The 16,843-nt window shown below is 30.2% G+C and overlaps 1 protein-coding gene across 19 annotated transcripts in view; it reads left to right on the top strand.

Annotated features, from left to right (window-relative positions):
- The window catches only part of Dap160 (dynamin associated protein 160), a 261,924-nt gene that overhangs the window by 83,269 nt on the left and 161,812 nt on the right, over positions 1–16,843 (top strand). For all 19 annotated transcript variants that reach the window (XR_013031922.1, XR_013031923.1, XM_076516402.1 and 16 more), the window contains exons 18-20: positions 6,640–6,812; positions 12,662–12,819; positions 13,562–13,709. Coding sequence is in view for 17 of the 19 variants with exons in the window: in XM_076516402.1 (XP_076372517.1) it covers positions 6,640–6,812; positions 12,662–12,819; positions 13,562–13,709 (479 nt within the window). In the remaining 2 variants the exon portion in view is untranslated. The remainder of the gene's footprint in view (positions 1–6,639; positions 6,813–12,661; positions 12,820–13,561; positions 13,710–16,843) is intronic.

Raw genomic sequence — 16,843 nt, 5'->3', positions numbered from 1 at the left:
TTTTAAGTTTACAGATATCCTGTATGGAGAAAAACAGTTAGAGTATAAAATGTAATATGTCGAACAGATTTTCTAATAAGCAACTTTACAAAGAGAATGGTTATTTAAAAAAAAAAAAAGTGAACCTTTTTTTTTCTCACCTATGTTAATAGTGTTTGTTAATAGTAAGTAACACTTTTAGTTCATTTTGTTATTGTTATTGTTTCATGCTATTTATAATATTTGTTGATTTGTATTTTCTATTATTGTAATTAATATTAAGTTTTTCAAACATTAAGTTAGTGAATTTTAAGTAATTCACTGATGTTTGTAGGACTCTGACAGTAAATAAAATAATCAATAGCACCAGAGACATCATACAGCTTGTGACATAATTAGCACATCAGCATATGTGTTTTATCCATGGACATTATTTTAACTACCGTAATATTTTACCCTTACCTTTAATTGTTATTTAGTATGAAGGCAACCATAATAGGTCATGCAAAGAATAGCTAGGTTCTTCTTTAAATGGAATGTGTATAGTCTGAAAATGCTTTATAATCCTTAATCTAGGTTGTAGAGGATCACTATAATACAATGTAAAAGCTCTTAATAATACCAAAGTAGGCTATTTTTATTTTACAAGTTATTGTAAACATTTTATTGCAATGTATATTAACAATAATAGATGGAGTTACTGATATTTTATTTAAAATGGAAAATAAAATATAAACATTTACCTTAAAAAAACTTTTGATATTCATTTATGAGATTCTGTAGATTATGCAAATTAAGTGTGAGATAAGAATAGTATATTTTTATACTTCATATAAAAATTATCTTGCATGTAAACTAGTCAGAGGGTAAGTTCAAATAACTACATTAAGTTACAACTTCTTATTATAAGTGCTTAAAAAATCAAATTAAATATTTTATTTTTCTGAAAAATACATAATTTTGAGACTGTTGTTGTCAAATTTTAAACAATATCATTCTATAGTTTTTGTTTTTTTGTTACAATAAGTAAATATGACAAGAGTAACACTACCCATTAAATAAAATTGGTAGCTGATAGTCATAGTATTAATACACTGCTGGCCAAAATATTAAGGCCAATGAACATAAAGAAAAAATATGCATTTTGCATTGTTAGATTCAGCCACTTATTTGAGTAGAGCTTCAAAGGATGAAAATAAACTTTTTTAGCATTTAATAGGGAAAATGTGAACACTATGAAATTAGTTTAAATACTAGCTGGTCAAAAGTTTAAGACCAAACCAAAAAGATGTCCTAAACGGGGCAGGAAATGCCCAACAAGAGATCTAAGTAGTGAGTTGCATGGCCGTCATTGTGAATAACTTCAGACATTTGCTTTGGCATGGTCAATATAAGCATTTTTAGAAGGCTGACTGAAATGTTATTCCAAGTGGTGAAGATGGTTTCACGGAGATCATGCACTTTTTGGAATTGACGTCCATTTCTATAGACTTCACTTGCCATCCACCCCTAAACATTTTCAATGGGGTTCAGTTCAGGCGAACATGCTGGATAGTCTAAAAGAATTGCGTTATTCGTCATGAAAAAGTCCTTTGTCCTGCAGGCATTGTGGATTGCAGCATTGTCCTGCTGAAAGATCCAGTCATTTTCACACAAGCGAGGGCCTTCAGTCAAATAAGGATGCTCTCTCCAATATGCCAAAGTAGCCAGCAGTATGATGCTCCTGTATAACCTGAAGCTCAATTGTTTCATGGAAGGATAAAGCACCCTAGATCATGATGGAACCTCCTCCACTGTGTCATGTGGAAAATGTCTCTGGTGTGATATCGTTATTGAGCTAGTAAAGTTGGAAGCCATCTGGACCATCCAGGTTAAATTTTTTCTCATCAGAGAACAAAACCTTTTTCCACTTTTGTATGTTTCATGTTTGGTGCTTCTAAGCAAAGTTTAACTGAGTTGTTTCGTAGTGTAGAAGGAGGCATGGCCTTTGAAGACGTTTTTGGTTTTTAAAGCCTTTCTCTCATAGATGCTGTCTTATTGTTCTCGAGCTGCATTCTGTGTCTGTAAGGGCCTTAATCAGGTTTGACAATTGGCTGGTGTTTTGCCAGACAACCCGTCGAATCCTCCTACTCAACACCAGCGAAATTTTCTTGGCCCGACCACTTGAAATTCTCATTCCGTATCCCTCAGGGTCTTTTAAGAAATTTGCAACAGCAGTTTTACTATGCCCAATCTCACCAGCGATGGCACTTTGTAGCTTGACAGTTCTGCCATATTCAAACTCTGTCAACCCTTTGCCATGTTTTTACCCAATGTAACACAGGAGATGTCAGTGGGAGATGTTGACAACGTTAATGCTTGAACAAAAATGACTAAATTTTGTTACATGTTTACCGATTAACGCTTCATTTCAGTATGGTCTTAAAATTTTGACCATTCCAGCCAGCCTTCTGCAAACTTGTATCAACCATGCCAAAGTGAATATTTGCAGTTATTTGCAATGACAGCCATGCAACTCACTACTGAGACCTCTTGTTGGGCATTTCCTACCCTGTTTAGGACTTCTTTTTGGTATGGTCTTAAACTTTTGACCAGCTAGTATTTAGGCTAATTTCATAGTGTTCATATTTTCCCTATTAAATGCTAAAAAAGTTTATTTTTATTTTCCCCATTTCTTATTGTCATCATTCAAAGCTCTGCTCAAATAAGTGGTTGAGTCTAATAACACAAAATGCATATTTTTTTCTTTATGTTCATTGGCTTTAAGATTTTGGCTAGCAGTGTATATATTAAGTTTAAGTTCTTAGTTTTTTAAGGAAATGTTAAAAACAAGTCCTCAGTTTACTCTAGCATGAAAATTGTGATATATACTCTCTCAATATCCCCTTTTCTCTCATTTATTTACCACATCTCTGAGAAATATAAAATTAAGCATGAATTACTCATTATAATGTTGGCATCACTTATGCAAAGCATATTTTTTGTAGCCTTCAATTTTACTTGGTTACAGAGCCATAAAGTGGAAAATCAGACCCTTCTCACCATTCTTACCTGTCGCATCCTCTGATTCAGGACTTTTTACTAGTTCTCTCTAACATTTAATCCTATATTATTTGTAACCAGTAGAAAGCCAAGACACTAATCAATTTATTAATGTATTACATCACGTTGCCCTCCAGCGGCACTGAAGTATGTCTATGGACTTACAATTCTACGAACTGGGTTTTCAATACCCATGGTGGGCAGAACATAGATAGCCTGTTGTTTAGCTTTATGCTTAAATACAAACAAACAAATTCTAAGCTCAGAACAGTATACATCTATTTATAATTAAATTTTACTGTTTTATTTCATTTTCACCCATGTTTAATTGCTGTCTGTGCCATTAAAAGCTATAAATCGCTTGGGGAATGAGCAGTTCACATACCACTATCAAAGTATATTACCCACAAACTACTACAAGCTGTTCATGTGTATGCTTTGTGAAATGTATTATATTATTATTATTTAATTTATTTAGCCTTCACCAACCTAAAAAGATCTGTTTTGACATTTTATTTATTTTTATAATAATAAACACTAAATATGAAAAACAGGAAATAAAGTACTTACACAATCTTTTTTTTTCTTTCTGTTGAACATCAAGGATAAATTTGATTTAATTATATAATACGCAAAAGAACATAGACTAATAACATGCAAAAAGGTAGTCAATTTCCTCTAATACTCAATATTTTTGGCTTTCTAGCTCTTTGACAAGGGCCATTAAAAATTCATTCAAGCTAGTCATCAAATTTCTCATTAGAATGCATTTGATAGATGAAAACTTTGACTTTTTATTGGTTATAGGTGATGTATTATTAAATGTAAAAGAGAACATTAACAAATCCTGAAAGAGAGGATGTTACAGGTAGGTGTGGCATGAGAGGTGATATTTTCTATTTGATAATTGTGTAACCAAATAAAATTGATGTTTACAAAACTATGGTTTGTTTGAGCAATGATGATTTTATAGTGAGTAATTTATCTTTAATTTCATACTTTTTACGTTGTGGTGGATAAAATAGAGAAGAGAAAATGTCACTGAAGAAAATTAAGAATTTTTTAAAATATTGCCTTGTAGTTATTGGGAACTTAAAACTTGTGTAATATTAAAATATAGATTATTAGTCGAGATTTTATGCTGTACTAATTGACTAAAACAAAGAGTATTTTAATAAAATATTTAATACAAGACACTAAAATTTTGTGTCATGAGCAGTCAGAGATACCTGGGTTATGAGGGTTAACACTAACAACACTGTTACACTGCATAATCTTTCGTTTTGGTAACTCCTTTCTGATGGTGGTACTTTTCTGCACATGTCACAAGATTTTACTTAGTTACATTTAAAAGTTAATTGGGCTATTTCATGATCATTGTTTGTCAGTGAAATGAGCCTTAAAACTTACATTATAGTTCTAAGTTTTATACAATCTAAGTTTTAATTCCTTTATTTAAAAAAAGTAAAAACTTGAAGAAAAATTCATAAATTTTATTCTCACAATCCACTAGTTCACAAAATGTCTAATTTGTGTTGTTGAAATCTGAACAATTCTTGACTTTTATCTTCCATATGTAAAAAGAATCTTGATTAATTGCCCTGTTCACACATTCTTCATTCAAGACCCATAGGGTACATTTCAAGAAAGGAGAAATAAATTTCTTTGAACTCTTGACAGATGCCAGGACCTCTTTCTATCATTGAGTTACGATTTCTTAGTCAATTGTATTTAGTTTAGATAATGACCAGTGAAAAGAGTGCTTATGGAATTATATTTTCTTAACTGTTCATTTGAAATTGATGCGAAGAATTATATAGATAACTAACCTAACGTACTGTTAGCATTCTTGTTGCTTTGTCCCTGCCAATTTAGCATTATTTCTCACCAAGAAATGCATTAGTTTTATAGACAGCTGTACTGCATTTAGGGTTGAGTTTTAAATTTTACTTAAGTATGTTTTAAGGTGCATATCTGAAAGGTTTAATGTGTGTGTGTGTGTATTTCAATATAAACCACTGCCTGTTCAGTTGACATGAGATAGTACAATACGTGAATGCCACTACATTCTGCCAAGGGCTAGAGTTTCTTTGCCCATTGTATGATAAAATTAGCTGGGGATGGCCATTGACATTTATTGTGATAAATAACACCACTGAAAGACAGAAGAGCATGTTAAAATTTTAAAATAAATTATTTGTAAAAATGTAAAAGTCATATAAAATAAAGTGTTTTAAGATTATTTCATCAGATATTATAAAGTATGCACATTTTTCCTACATATTAATTTTACACAGTAGAAGTTGATGATAAGGGTTACAGTTAGTTGTATAATAGATGAAGTGAAAAATGTATATAAATATTGAACTTGAATTAAAATAACTTGATATTCACTTAGGAGGATCTAGAAGCTATGCAAATGAAATTTGAAAGACCTGTAATTTGGTAAAAAGTATTTTTCTATATTTTTGTTGGTTATTGAAGAGAATATATGGGTACAATACAGTAAACATAGTTAAATAATAAACTGAAAAACAGAATAATAATATGCAAAAGACAGACAGTGTCCCATAACTATCAGAATTTTTGTGACCTTCTAGCTATGTCACAAGAACTGTTAAAACTTCATCTAAGCTCATCATTGTGTTTCCTGTGGGAATGAAGTTTGAACTGAAAGTGATACTGACATTTCATTTTGCAGAAAACAATATAATATATTATGTCATTTGATAGATGGGAACCACAATAGAGTTTCTTTGTAATTTAAAGCAGTGAGGAAGATAGGTCATCCAAAAATGTTAGAAGTAAATTAGTGAGGAAGAAAACTGAAGCAGAAGGAATACTAACAACAAAATTATTTGTTCTTCTAAAATCTAATCTTATTCATTTTCGTAGATCATTCAGTGGCTTACAGACTTAGATTAGATTTATCAGACTTCAAATATCAAAAGTCTTAAGAAATAGCTGAAGAACATTTGTTGTTGTTTCCACATAGTGTGTTGAAAAACCATTAATAAAGGACAAGTCAAGATCAAAATGTGATGGCCTGAGCTTTGGGTTTGCTTTTCATCAACACTAGAACAATGTTTTGGGAATTTAATAGTGTCTTCCCAAATAAAGTATTAAGTTCTAAACTTATGCAAATTAGTATAAGAGAAACAGGTTCTTTCAGATTTTTTCTTGTTCAAGGTTAGCATAAAAATGTGGCAGTTTCTTAAGTATGATTGACTGATGATTTTAGGTAAGATTATATCTAAATTATTTATTTTTACATTTGTTTCTCTCTTTCTTGTCATAATTTAATTATTTTCCTACTTTGGTTTATATTTCATCACATAAATTTACTCTTTTAATTTAACACTATTTTTATGATGTTTTTCACAATAATGTAAATATTTTTTACATAAATAAAAGTTTCTCCTTTTATTTTCTAATGCCTTTCTATTGTTATGTATTGTTACTGTTTCTTGTACTTCTCTCCACTATTATTATTTTTTCAGGATAAAGATTGACCAAATCTTCACATAATGAAGATAAGTTGTGATAATCTTTTTTGGTAATTTCCAGTTCTTTGTAACTTAGATTGAAGCTTAAAGCAATGTGTTTGTTATTTTTCAGAGTTCAACATCACAACTGAAGTGCAAAATGAAAATACTACAACTGTTGCTTTGTCAGAAACTTTGACTGATTTTAAAGAGGAATCTTCAAGTATGAAAAAGTATCGAGCATTGTATGCATTTGAAGCTAGAAATGTTGATGAACTATCTATCATGCCAGGTGACATCATTATGGTGAGTAATGTTTGTGGTTTGTGAAACTTTTCCTCATGAGAATATGTAAGCTTTGTCTCATCTTATAGAAAACTAATAATGACAACATTAATTATACTATATATTTTTTATGTTGTGAAGCTTCAAACTTCTTGACATTAAAGTAACCAGTGATACTAATTAGTATAACTATTTCAGCATGATAATAATGGGGCTACATGTGATTGATTAACTTGGTTAATTGATTATCTAGGAACATTGATTAGTGTAAGGTTAAATAACCAATAAGTAGCAAGTTGTGATAAAATCAATTCCACAAAAATAATCACAAATAAAAATTAGCATTTCCAATTATTATTATTTTTTATTCTAGCTGTTTGAAAGTCTTTTGTGAGAATAATTGAGTAGTTTGAATGAGCCTCATGGTTAATCAGTTAGCAAATTCACCTACTTGCCCATCTCTAGGGCCATAGGTGGTGATTGCTTTTTAAGTGCTGATTTATGCTTAAAACATCTTTCAAACACTGAAAAATTCTAATAATTAAGAAAAAACCAAAAAATTCATAAAACTGTATTCTCTGATTCTCCATCATTTCAGATGAGGCCCAGCATGGCCAGGTGGTTAAGGCACTTAACTCATCCAAGAGTCATGGGTTTGAATCCTCATCACACCATACATGCTTGCCCTTTCAGCTGTGGGGGCATTATACTGTGATGGTCAATCCCACTATTCGTTGGTAAAAGAGTAGCCCAAGAGTTGGTGGTGGGTGGTGATGACTAGCTGCCTTTCCTCTAGTCTCACACTGCTAATTTAGGGAGTGCTATCACAGACAGCCCTTGTGTAGTTTTTCATAAAGCTCAAAACAAACCAAACCATTTCAGAGAAAAGTAAAGATGTGACTTTTGTTCATTATCATTGGTTAAAAAAAAGATCCCACTGAGCATCTAACTATGCAAACATGTCATTTTAAGAATTACTGTAATCAAATTATTTTTCTCATTGGAATATTATATATAAGGTAGTAATGAGCAGTTTTTGGACCTTCTTAAGAAGTTCACTCTATCTGTAACATAAACTGAAATAAAAATCAACTTTTGAAATTAATTTTTGGATATTATTATTTTAAGTTATTCCATTCATCTAAGTTTTATGTGGGGACAATTAATTAATTCACCTTATGATTCTTGCCTTATGGGGTTGATCAATATGATAAACCTTTTAACCACAAAGTTATCATCAGAGGTTTCATTCCATAACTTTTAACTTTTCTTTATCTCCACAAAATGTAGCAAGACATCATTAACATCACAAGTCTTTTGTATACAAAAAACAAAACAAAATCAGAATTTTAATTTAAATATTTTTACTAAAATGCTTGTAATGAATATATGAAGTAAGAGTGTTGACTGCCTGCAGTGCAAAGTGATTTTCTTATGAAAATGAAAGTACTTTATTTTTTTATTTGAAAATTTTTAACTTTCATTTGCAAAACCTCTAAAACATCTGTAATAAACATTTCTTTTTCAGTGAAACTATATATTTTACCTGTTATTACACCCTGTCTCTTCGTGGATATGGTTGTTTTCACTGACATTGTAATAAGCACAAAAAAATACAAAACAATTTGAAATTAGCCAATATTTCTTTCCAGAATGACTGCAAATTGTAACAGGAAAACTACTATATCCTAAGTAGCTTAAGGCTCATAATGTTCTAGATCTGTTTTTACTTACTTTTACTGTACTTTTAACTGTATCTGACTAATACTGTTACTACACAAGTTATAGATCACTTGATGAATTTGATGTTACAGTATTGAATGATACGGTGCACAAACTGCTTACAGGCATTTTTGTAAATAATGTTTAGTGTTACTTTTCATTATCTTACTAAATAAAACCTAAGTAAGTTTCTGAATTTTGTGTTTTAATTATGTTTCTAAAAAATATGCACAAAATACAAGAAATGTAATACTTACCTTGTATCTCTGTTTTTGTGTTGTTTTTGCTGTCCATTGCTGATGAAATGTAAGCCTTTGTTTTATAATGATGGTACCAGTACACTAAAAAAATTTCTTTACTTAAGTAATGCATTTAAGAAAAAAATGATAGCATGCAAAAAAGAAACAGTGTCTTCTGATTATTATAATTTTTTTGGTTTCCTAATTGTGCAATAAAAGAATTTAAAAATTCAGAAAAGCTTATTTATGTGATTCTGATAGAATAAAATTTGAAATTGAAAGATGAAATAGACAATGCCATGCATAGAAAAAATATAAAATAATATGTCGTGATAAATTAACCCTTTCCAGACGAGTTACAAAATCAGTCAAATGAAAACCAACCTATACAAGGATACAGTAGTGAAAATAACATATAAAATAGTTTTTTTCTTAAAATACATTTAATAGTTGTCAGATTGTTATAAGATTTCACATTTGAAGTTTGAAAATTTTATGATGCATAAAAGTATTTTTAAACATAAGAAAATAGCTATATGTATTGGATATTGAACATTTCTTGAAACATTCTTTAACTCAGAATCTTAATAGTTAATTCAAAATCTTGATATTTTGTGTACAGAAACCTTGTAATTTTTGCCATTAACCTGAAAAAATTGTAAATATATGCATATATTATCAAAAATTATAGTATATTTACATTTATGGATACTTTCATTGTTACGAGCTGGGTGGATGCCACCTATTCCATAATGAGAGGGTTATAAAGCTATGAAATTCACCTTACCTTTGAACTTGTATGTTATACTAATGCAGTCAGTGATGGTAATACTTTAAAAAGCTGTGAAATTCACTTTGACATTAAACTGGTCTGTAATACTAGTACAGACTGTAGATATGCAGGGTAAGTTGGCTTAGTGGATAAAAAACTAAATGAATAAAGCTGAGGATTGCTATAAAATGATGTTAATTTAAACTAGATGAATGTCAAAAGTATGGTGTCTCAGAGCTTAGTGTATGGTTTTCATTCTTTATGATTTACATCAATGGCATAGATGAAGGAATAATTAATAAATGGTTTAAATCTCTGATGATATTAAGGTTACAAATATTGCTAGTATATAAGAAGAATGCTTCTTCTTTAGAAAAGGATTTCCGTTGTTGAATTGGATGATAATGTAGCAAGATAGTGCATGTGATGTAATTGGAATTATGAATATAATTTTGGTGAGAATAGACTTTGGAGTGCTATGAAGTAAAATAATTTTGGCATTCTATTTGACCAGTCTCTTAACTTCATCCATGTGGTCTCAGTCAGTATGACCAACCTTATAACTACAAAGAAACCATCAGAGTTTCCATACTATAATTTTTGACATACTTTCCTTAAATATTACAAATTCGTTTGTACACATATTTTTGTAATGATTTATTTCTGAATATGTGGAGTCAGAGCTTTGAGTGCTAAGTGATTTTTAGATCAAGATTAAAAATATTTGTAATATAGTATTTCCTATATAAATATCTCACTTTAGTTTCAGTAAAATTTATATTAACTCTATGCACTTGTCTAGTTTCATTGATTTTACATAGTAACTACCATAAAAATAAAAATGAAATCTAAATTACCACTTTTTCCTTCTAGAATGATTGCACATTCTAGAAAGAAACTACAGTTGTTTTTTCAAAAATAAATTAAACCTCATAAAAGAGGTCATCTTTATATTCTTAAATACATTGTTTTATCATCACTTGTAAATCAGTGTTACTGGATTGAATGTCAAAAGTTCACAAGTTGCTTACAGGCATACCTTGTAAAGAATTTGTATTTTTATTTATTATCTTATTTAATCTAACCTATCAAGTTTCAGATTTTTACATTTTAGTTATTTTTATAACAATAAGTATAGAATATACATGAAAAGCATGTATATACATGAATACAGAAATTACATTTGACTTTTGTTGATAAAATTTAAGCCTATTTCTTATAAATAATTTAATTTACTTAAGTAATGCACATGATAACACAATAATAACTTACTAAAAGCACATAATCTCCCTTAATTATCATAATTTAACCTGGTTTCTAATTATGACATATGAGCCCTTAAATAATTCCCAAAACATCTTTTTGAACACTGTGAGATAAACTTGCACACTGAAGATGGAATAGTTAATATTCTGTACTGAAAAAGTCATTAGATAGATTAATACCACCTTTCCGTTTGTTCTAATAGTATAAAATGTCATAACTATTCACAATTTGCGAAAGAGAAGATGCAACAGGTTGTTGTGGCAAATGGGTCTTAATTTTTTTGTTTGACCCTGTAAGCAAATAATATTGAAGGCTATAAAAATTAGAATGTGTTGTAGTAACATCTGTATTATAATTAGTAACTTATGTTAAATTCCATACTTTAGAGAGGGTTGGTAAATAAATCAAATAAAGGAGAAGACCTGGAGAACAGATGTCACAAGGGAAGATTAAGGACTTTTTTTAAATATTTCCTTTTGAAATAAAGTAAAATCAAATTTATTAACCCTCTTTTCTTAGGCATCTTTTTTCCTGTGCATGTCATGGGATTTTATCGAGTTTTATTCAAAATTTAATTAAACTACTTTCTTATCATGCTATATTAATAAATCTGGTGTAAAAATGTAGCTAATAATCCATATTTTAACACTTTGTTTTAATATGACAGTATAAAAAAAAAATCAAACCTGAATTTCTCCTGGTGTGAGATTTGTGAAATTTTCTTTACAGGTATTTTCTCTAATTTATTTACTGCCCTTCCAGGATGTAAGAAATTTAATGTAGATTACTCATTATTATGTTGTCATTGCTGAGGCAAAACATACTTTTTAGCCTTCAGTCATATTTAGTTAAAGGATTATTAAATGGAAAATCAGGACACCTATTGGCATGCCCACTTGTAATATTTTGTTTCTAAAAAATTAACAATGATTATCTCTCATATTCGTATTTATTCCCAGGGGAAATACATTAATAAACTTCACTGAATTTTTAAAGGATCTTATTGCATAGTTAGAAGTTTATAAAAATTGGAATAGTTATGGGGCATTATTTTCCATTTGCATGTGATTACTCTGTTGTTTAGTGCATTATTTAATTACATAAAAAAGTGTTTAGTGCAGTAGCACTGTTAGTATTAAAAAGTAGAGTAAAAATGTATTCAAATGTTGAGAGCAAACAAAAGTCAAAGGTAAAAATTAGAAACTTTTATGTTTGGGTTAGATTATATAAAATAGAGAATGATAATACTTTGTGTCTTACATAATCTGATACAGTAACAAGAACTGCATGTTCTCCAATCGATTTACAGATGTTTCTGATGGGAATATCAGTCGTGGTTCAGAGAGTAATTAAGCATAAGATATGACAAGGGAGAAGTTCACATAAACTTGTCTCTCTAATCAGAAAAGTGGGAGGTTTAGATTTTAGATTATAAACTTAAATATCTCTTAAGTTAAGTTTCTTATTAGTTAGTCTATCTCACAGTCTTAGAAGGGAATGGATAAACTAAAGTAAAAGAATCAATAGGGAGATGGATCACATTGACACAGAAGTGAAGCTTAAGAATTTATTTAGATATTTCCTTTTGAAATTAAGAGATTAAAGCATAAATTATGTTTTAGTGACAAATTTATTGACAATAAAATTGTATAATTAAAGTTTTAATGTAACTCTCTGACATGCATGTTTTGCTCTAGCTGTAGACATAATATTAAGTGGATTGTACGTAGTTTAGTTGTCTAGTGAAGTTTTGGGGTCCCAAACCAAATGTTTGAAAAGGTCCCTTAAGGTGAACACTGCTATTTACTATGCTTAAAGAATATGGAATGGAAAGATTTTAAACATTAATTTGTTTTTTTAACATAATTTAGGTTCCCATTGATCAAAGTCCAGAGCCTGGTTGGCTAGGTGGTGAATTAAAGGGAAAGACAGGTTGGTTTCCTGAGTCGTACGTTGAGTTAGTTGAAAGTCCATGTGGTACTTCTCAAACCATTCATATCATGGGAACAGAAATGAAGAGGACATTAGAGTAAGCAATAAGTTTAATTTTATGTATTTTGATGAAAATGTGGTTGAACTTAGCTATGCGACATTTAGAATGATGTATTACTAAGAGTTTCAAAATTCCCTCAACTGCTCAGTACTACATAATCTGTTAAAAGCTAACTTGAACCTTTATTTACTTTTCCTTTTTGTTTGCAATTCAATATAAAAACAACTTGTATCAGATGTGGCAAATTGATGCATCCAGTTAATTATCAAATGTTAATCAGTACATTTTTTTATAGTTGGAGCTTGTCACCTTGTGTGGTGTGTTTTATTTCAATTAGATCTTAAAAAGAAGTTAAGGAACCAGTGAAGTCTTTGACTGTACAATGGTTGTTGATGAGGAAATTTAATTTGCAGTTTATTCAGTCCATTTTAGTCCCTCAAAAAGATTTTCAGCTGATATTAATTCTCGTAGTTACATAAACATTTGATGCTTATAATTCTGTAGTTAATGACAGGATGTTTTAACCATCCATCCTCTTACTATAATTTTTATTAGATACTCATTTGACTAATTAAAACAAAACTTTGAAAGAAAATACTGATTCTGATTTAACAAAATTGCTAATACTTTACATTTAGGTTGGCTTTCTGCAGAATGTTCAAATAAATAAAAGATTTGAAATGGTTAATATTATGCTGAAGTGTAAATCTTTTTTTTTTTTAAAGAACTCAACAGTTTAAAAACAAAATGTCTTACTTATTTTGGAATTATTTATTAGGGGAATATCTGAGGACCCAGAAAATGGAATAGCTGTTCGAAATGTGGGAGAAGAATTGCCACGAGATACGTTACAGCCATCTGAGAATTCTTCATTTACTCAGCTGAAGACAGGAGTATCGGGAGCTTCTTCTCCTATACCTGGACAAGTGGGTTATTATTCTTAGTTAATATTTTCAAATGTTTATTGGACTTGTTATGTATTGAGATAGTTTGATTTGTTACATTTGCTGTATTTTTTTTTTTTTTTTGGAAAGTTTTTCTTAAATATTAAAATCTATCCTTATAGTTTCAGAACTCTTTATGGGTTTCACTGTTGTGTCATAATGTCATGAAGGTGTTGTGTACATATCTTCTATATCCAACAGTTGAAACCCTTAGTTCTTAAACTACATGAATGAAATGAGGAAGGAATTGCATTCACTGTGGATTTCTATGAGCATGAATTGGTCTTATCAGATATTCTCATTAGGAAACATATTAATAAGATAAAATTCAGTGTATTTCAAAAACCTTTTGGCCTCAGCATACTGCCAGATTATTATTCTTTAAGTCAGAAACTGCTCACCTTTTAGACATGCTTGGCATATGATTAAAATGTGTTGTGATAGTAGAGATAAAGACAATAAAAAATGTATTTAAAAGCACTAGTAGTAGATAGAAGTTATAACTATAATTGTTGACACAGCTTTCCAAAAAATGAAAGACAGACCTCTATGAATGAAATACTCTAAGTTAACTCTGCTAAAAACATTTCAAAACAAATTCATTAGTATACCATTTTTACCTGGGATTTTGGAAAAAATTACTAAAGCTTTTCAGGTAACCCTATGACTACAATTAACTCTTAACCCATTTCTGCACATCATGAGATTTTACTAAGTCGATTTCAAGAAATCAAGATAAAAGTAGGAAATAACACATATAAGAAAAACAAGATTGAAAAGTATTCTATGAAAATTTCAAAGCAGTGAGGCCCGGCATGGCCAAACGTGTTAAGGCGTGCGACTCGTAATCTGAGGGCCACAGGTTCGCATCCCTGTCGCGCCAAACATGCTCACCCTTTCAGCCGTGGGGGCATTATAATGTGACGGTCAATCCCACTATTCATTGGTAAAATAGTAGCCCAAGAGTTGGCAGTGGGTGGTGATGACTAGCTGTTTTCCCTCTAGTCTTACACTATTAAATTAGGTACGGCTAGCACAGATAGCCCTCGAGTAGCTACGTGCGAAATTCAAAAAACAAACAAACAAAGCTATGAACATAACTCCATTTCATAAATTCAAACATTTTCAATGTAATGATGTAATAGAGGAAATGGAAAATAAAATATAATCATTTACCTTAAAAAATATTTGTATAGGAGGATTTAGAGGTTGTGCAAATGAAATGGGAGAATTATTAGATAATAAACAGTATTTTTATACTCAAAATGAAAACTGCCTTATTTTGTGAACTATTCAGAGTCTTGAGTGCAAATAACTACATTAAATGTTTTATTATAAATAGAAATATAAAATTAAATATCTCATTTTTCTAAAACTATGTAATTTTAAAATTGTTCAGGACAAGTTTAAAACTATTTCATCAGCTAGTTTTATTTCTATAAAGAACTTTCATGAGAGTTACCTGCCTACTTAAAATGTAAGTAGGTCATCATTGTAAGATTAAAAGGTTACAAAATAGCACTTATCCCACAAAAGATCCAAAAAAGATTTATTATAATGATGGAATATATTAAGTCAGTTGCAGTTATGTTAATATGTACATTGGACAAACAAAAATGAGATTGGAAGAACACTAGTATGACACAAAGCATGGCAACACTGTGTCCTCAACTGTAATTAAACATTACTGTGATGGTAATTATGACTGTTGAAATGTAAAGATTTTAAGAAGAGACATCAGCTCATTTAGAGGAAGCAGGGAACCTGTCTAAATGGAAGGAGACCAAAATCATCAGCAAAGGAATAGAAAACAACAGAAGAAATTAATGGAAGCTGTTTATATATTACTAGAAAATAACTTAAACTACACAGTGGGTGGAAGCATAGTGAAAGGAAAAAAGAATGCTGATTGTTCAGGTTGTAGTCAACAGATGGCAATAATGGACCAATTAAGATGTGGAAAGATGAAGAGACAAGGAACTTAATCTGGGAAAATTTGTATTAATACCTTTTTAAAGCACCATGGTGTCATAATCTCATGAAGAAGACTTGTCGTTAAGAATAAAAGATCCTGTTCTAGCATCTACAGTCTCATTGCCACCTTAAGTGTCCACAGTGCCATTCTTTCAGAACCTCTTGTCTACTCATGCTTACATCTCTTAATTACATGTTTACCATCTAAAGAATTAGCATATTTCATTATACTTAAATCTGACAGTAATTTGTGACTGGCTTGAATGGGATACAGTTTATCAGGAAATGAAATCTGTTGGCCAGTTCATTGTTTGAACAGAAATGAGATTTTTCTAACCCACATAAAGTTAGTTAGAAAGCCAAATAAATTTGTGAATTTTTGTGTACCAGTATGTCGATTTTTTTATCTCTAATTTGCAACTTTGAAATGTAGACAAATTAATTTGTCTTCCCTGCGCACTTGAGAGAATAAACAGAGCTTATGGTAAGGCATAGCCAGTATGATGTAAAATTATAAATCAATGTTATAAACATTGTAAGTACTAGGAATCTGTGTTATATTTGTTGTCTTATGTTTAAAAAAAATTAAGTACTTGTGAGTAAATAGCAGTAACATATATATACATGTTCATAAGCACTTGTACATTTTCTAAATTTATACTGCTAAATTCCAACCTTCCCAGGAGAAAGCTATCATCCAAATACCTACCAGGTTTATTGGATCAGCCATATTTTGTGCAAAACCATATCACAAATATTTTCTCACATTATTATTACTTTAGACAATTGTTTTTGCAACCACAGTACTGCATACAAGTTGGTAAATCCTCTCTTGTTGTGTTCTCAGAACAAAAATTACAATAAACACTGTGGGAAAGTTCTGGTAAATTACTTTAAGCTCATTTGCTATTGACAACATCAAGGTAAACTGTCTTATTTTCTGGTTTATATTCAGCCACTTACAATAAGATAAACTAGGAAATAGATATGTGAAAAGGCTAAAAGTAGAGAATTGCTGGAGAAGCACTTTAGAACTTTGTAATCAACACTAAAAGGGATAGAACAGTACTACTAACTTTATTTTACATTTTTCAACTTGAAAGCATTATGGTGGTTATGAAGCTGGTCAAATTCTGATTTGT

Source organism: Tachypleus tridentatus, chromosome 7 (assembly GCF_004210375.1).
Source record: "Tachypleus tridentatus isolate NWPU-2018 chromosome 7, ASM421037v1, whole genome shotgun sequence".
NCBI classification, from domain to species: Eukaryota; Metazoa; Arthropoda; class Merostomata; order Xiphosura; family Limulidae; genus Tachypleus; species Tachypleus tridentatus.
The sequence above is the reverse complement of the archived record's forward strand: the minus strand, read 5'-3'. Positions and strand labels throughout refer to the sequence as shown.